The sequence below is a fragment of the Echiichthys vipera genome, assembly GCF_963691815.1.
Source record: "Echiichthys vipera genome assembly, chromosome: 8".
Classification (NCBI taxonomy): domain Eukaryota; kingdom Metazoa; phylum Chordata; class Actinopteri; order Perciformes; family Trachinidae; genus Echiichthys; species Echiichthys vipera.
In genome coordinates this window covers 6367747-6370855 of record NC_139833.1, presented here as the reverse complement: position 1 = coordinate 6370855, position 3109 = coordinate 6367747, and the positions used below count along the sequence as shown (strand labels likewise).

Sequence of the window (3109 nt, the reverse complement as noted above, 5' to 3'; positions counted from 1 at the left end):
AACAAGCACCTGATGTGTTTTGACAATGCAGAAATGTGTCAGACTTAAACTCCTTTCTTGTTTTAATCCCCAAATCTGTGAAAATTCAAACTATTTTATTGTTGCATGCTACATAAAAGAATTACAAGTGTGCCAAGTAATTGGTTATTTGCTATTCAAGGTAAAAGTTGTTGAGAACAAATGCACAGCAACTACGAGAGAGCTCTGCCTACAATCTGTTAACATCTTTCTATTCCAAGATCATGATATATTCATTCGTTAGCAAAGTGGGTCTCAGATGTAACGTCCAACTTTAAAATTAGAAGAGGGCTAGTAAAAGCCCAACAAACTGGCTCTGATTTGTCTTCAAAGGGGGCCTTTAATTAGAGGTCTCTGTCCTTCAGTGTCCCAATGAGGAGTCCATAGAGCAAAAGAACTCACAGTCAATGTGGAGGGCCCTTTCACCTCTTCCTTGGCTTTAAATAAGTTTCATGGTGAACCTGCCACCGTCACCTCCTTCCCCTCCTCCACCACCCATTGAAGACCGGGGAACAAAGTCAATAGTTGCTGTGTGCTTGATCTGACCTTTGCTCTGGCTCCAGAAAAACATGAAGACAAAGCAGATGGCCACTGAACTTAGGAAGGACAGGAAGCCCATGGTGGTGGCGATGACCAGGGTCTTTGCGTCAAAGGGGTATGGTTTGGCCATTTGAGCTGAGGAGTTGGCAGCTTGGGGGTTTGAAGGCTCTACCCAGCCCTCCTCTGTAAACAAAGGGATGGTTCGATTACGAGGAAGCCCCTTCACATACAGACCAACAGACAGGCTGTCGTTGCCGGCTGCGTTGCCCGCCAGGCACTGATATGTTCCACTGTCCTGAACCTGGGCAAAACGCACTTCTAGAGTACCATTGAGCAAAACTCTGATCCGTCCTGTTGGAGAAACCACATTCCTATGGGATGAGATCCAGGTAATAGATGGGACCGGATCCCCATCAGCCTTACAGGAGAAGAGAATTGTAGTGCCCTCCTCTACTCTCGCTTCCTGCGGCCTGCGGTCCATGATACGGGCAGGGCGGCAGGTAAACAGCTTTGGGAGCTCCTTCTCAGAGAAGTCTCTGAATTCACGCTGTCTTACTGCCTCAGGAGATAAACAAGTGGGCTGATGTCCATCAAAGTTTAAGCGCAATCTGCGTCGGACCACCCAGAGAAGCCGGCAGTCACATGCTAGGGGATTCCCATCCAACCGTAACACCTGAAGATTCCCCACAGAGTGGAAGACGCTCTCCTCCAAAGTAGTGAGCTGATTGGATGTCACATTAAGCATGCGAAAGTAGGCCAGTCCCCTAAAGGCCCCCGGCTCTATTCGTAGCAGGCTCCCCCCTGCTAGGTGTAACTCCTGGAGTCTCAAGAGGTCCCCTAGCAGGTTACCTTGGATAATGGTGATGGGGTTGTAGGACAGGTCCAGGTAACGCAAATACACCAGGTGACGCAGTGCTGAGTAAGGAACAACACTTAGGTTGCAGCTGCTAATGACAAGCGATGTCAAATTAAGACCAATCAGGCTGTTGCTAGCCACAGTGTCCAGTGCTGGCCAGTTTGCAATCACGAGGCTACGCAGACGGTGTAGTCGTCGGAAAGCGTTGTTGGGCAGTGAAGAAATGGTGAGGCGTAGCATGCGAAGACGTGTCAAGCTCTGGAGCTGGGACAATGCCTCGGTAGGAACGGAGGTCAGGTTGCTGCGATCTAAATTGAGCTCCTGCAGATTCTGCATACCAAAGAAAGCCCGCTGGGATATGAAGACCAAGTCATTTTCTTCGGCTTCTAGCGTTAGCAGGTTAACCAGTTCTTTGAAGGTATAGTCCAGGAACACCAGAATCTCATTCTGGCTCAGATCCAGAAAGCGTAGACTGGACAGGCCAGAAAAGACCCCAACAGGGATGATCTTGAGTCGGTTATTCTTAATCCGAAGCGTTCTGAGATTCTGTAGGCCCTGGAAAGCCTCCACCTCAATCATGGAGATTATGTTATCACTGAGATCCAACTCTTGAAGTTGCAGCAGGCCAGTGAACTGGCGGCGCCCGACAGTCTTAATCTTATTGTGGGATAAATCCAAACGCCTGGCATCGCTGGAAAAGCCCTCTGGCACTGAGTTCAAATGTTTGCTGGAGCAGATCACTTCTTTTGCCTCAGGTCTGCACACACAGCGTGGAGGACAGCTTCCCGCAGACACACCCAGTCCAAACAGGAGCAGGATGCTCCAAGCCCCCCATCGAACGACTGACTCCACAAACATCTTACCCCCAGCCTGAGAGGAGACACACATATAAAGACGTTAGCTCAGCCGTTTGTGGCAATTAATGCAGAAATGTTAATGTTTAACTTTAAATGTTTTTAAAAGAATGAAATACAAACATATTTTGAAACACTGAATTACTTTTAAAACCATGAGATTAAACTTGCTTCTAGATGTACCGTTTCAGTCTCAGAGTGCAGATTCTCATAACCAGTAGCAGTCAAGTTGGAATCAGACTTGGGTCAAGTCCTCTGTGGAGACGTGGTTCTGTCAATAGCATGCCCTTTAGAGTCGCCTGTACAGAACAGAGAGAGAGAGGGAAACACAAATCTTAACACAATTAGAAAAACAATGTTTTCAATTTCACTTAATCTCCATAAAACACCAAAAAGCATCCAAAAACACTCGTTTGCCTTTAGGTTGAATTCAACTACCCTTGCCACAGTCAATTGGTGTGGTGTTATGTCCATTATGTCCATGTCTCACCCTCTGGTAAAATAGATATTATAGATATATAAATAAGAAAACTGAAAAATAAAAATAAGAAAACCTCATCGGCATTGTGCTCCAACTTGTATTTGCTCTGCTAATGGAAAACCAGGACAAGCCAGATGAATTAGAAAAACAACTGCAAATACAACTTTGAGAGCAGGCAGTCCTGCCCTGGTTTTAAATGATTTATTTTGTGCCAGCTGCTCTCACAGAGAAGAGTGACTAGGGTGCCAAGGTGGATCTAAAATGGAGAAATACAAACTGATTCTTATTGTTTCTTGCCTTTTCAGCTTGCTATTTGTTGAGTCCGGTTTATAGCTGTGCATGCCATAATAAACTCCTCCA

General features: G+C 46.2%; 1 protein-coding gene across 1 annotated transcript; it reads right to left on the bottom strand.

The window, feature by feature from the left end:
• Positions 1–457: 457 nt before the first annotated feature.
• On the bottom strand, positions 458–2302 carry lingo4b (leucine rich repeat and Ig domain containing 4b; the record flags this gene model as incomplete). Its single annotated transcript, XM_083918414.1, has 1 exon — positions 458–2302. One exon carries the CDS (start codon positions 2300–2302, stop codon positions 458–460), a length of 1845 nt encoding a protein of 614 aa, XP_083774540.1.
• Positions 2303–3109: the final 807 nt, after the last annotated feature.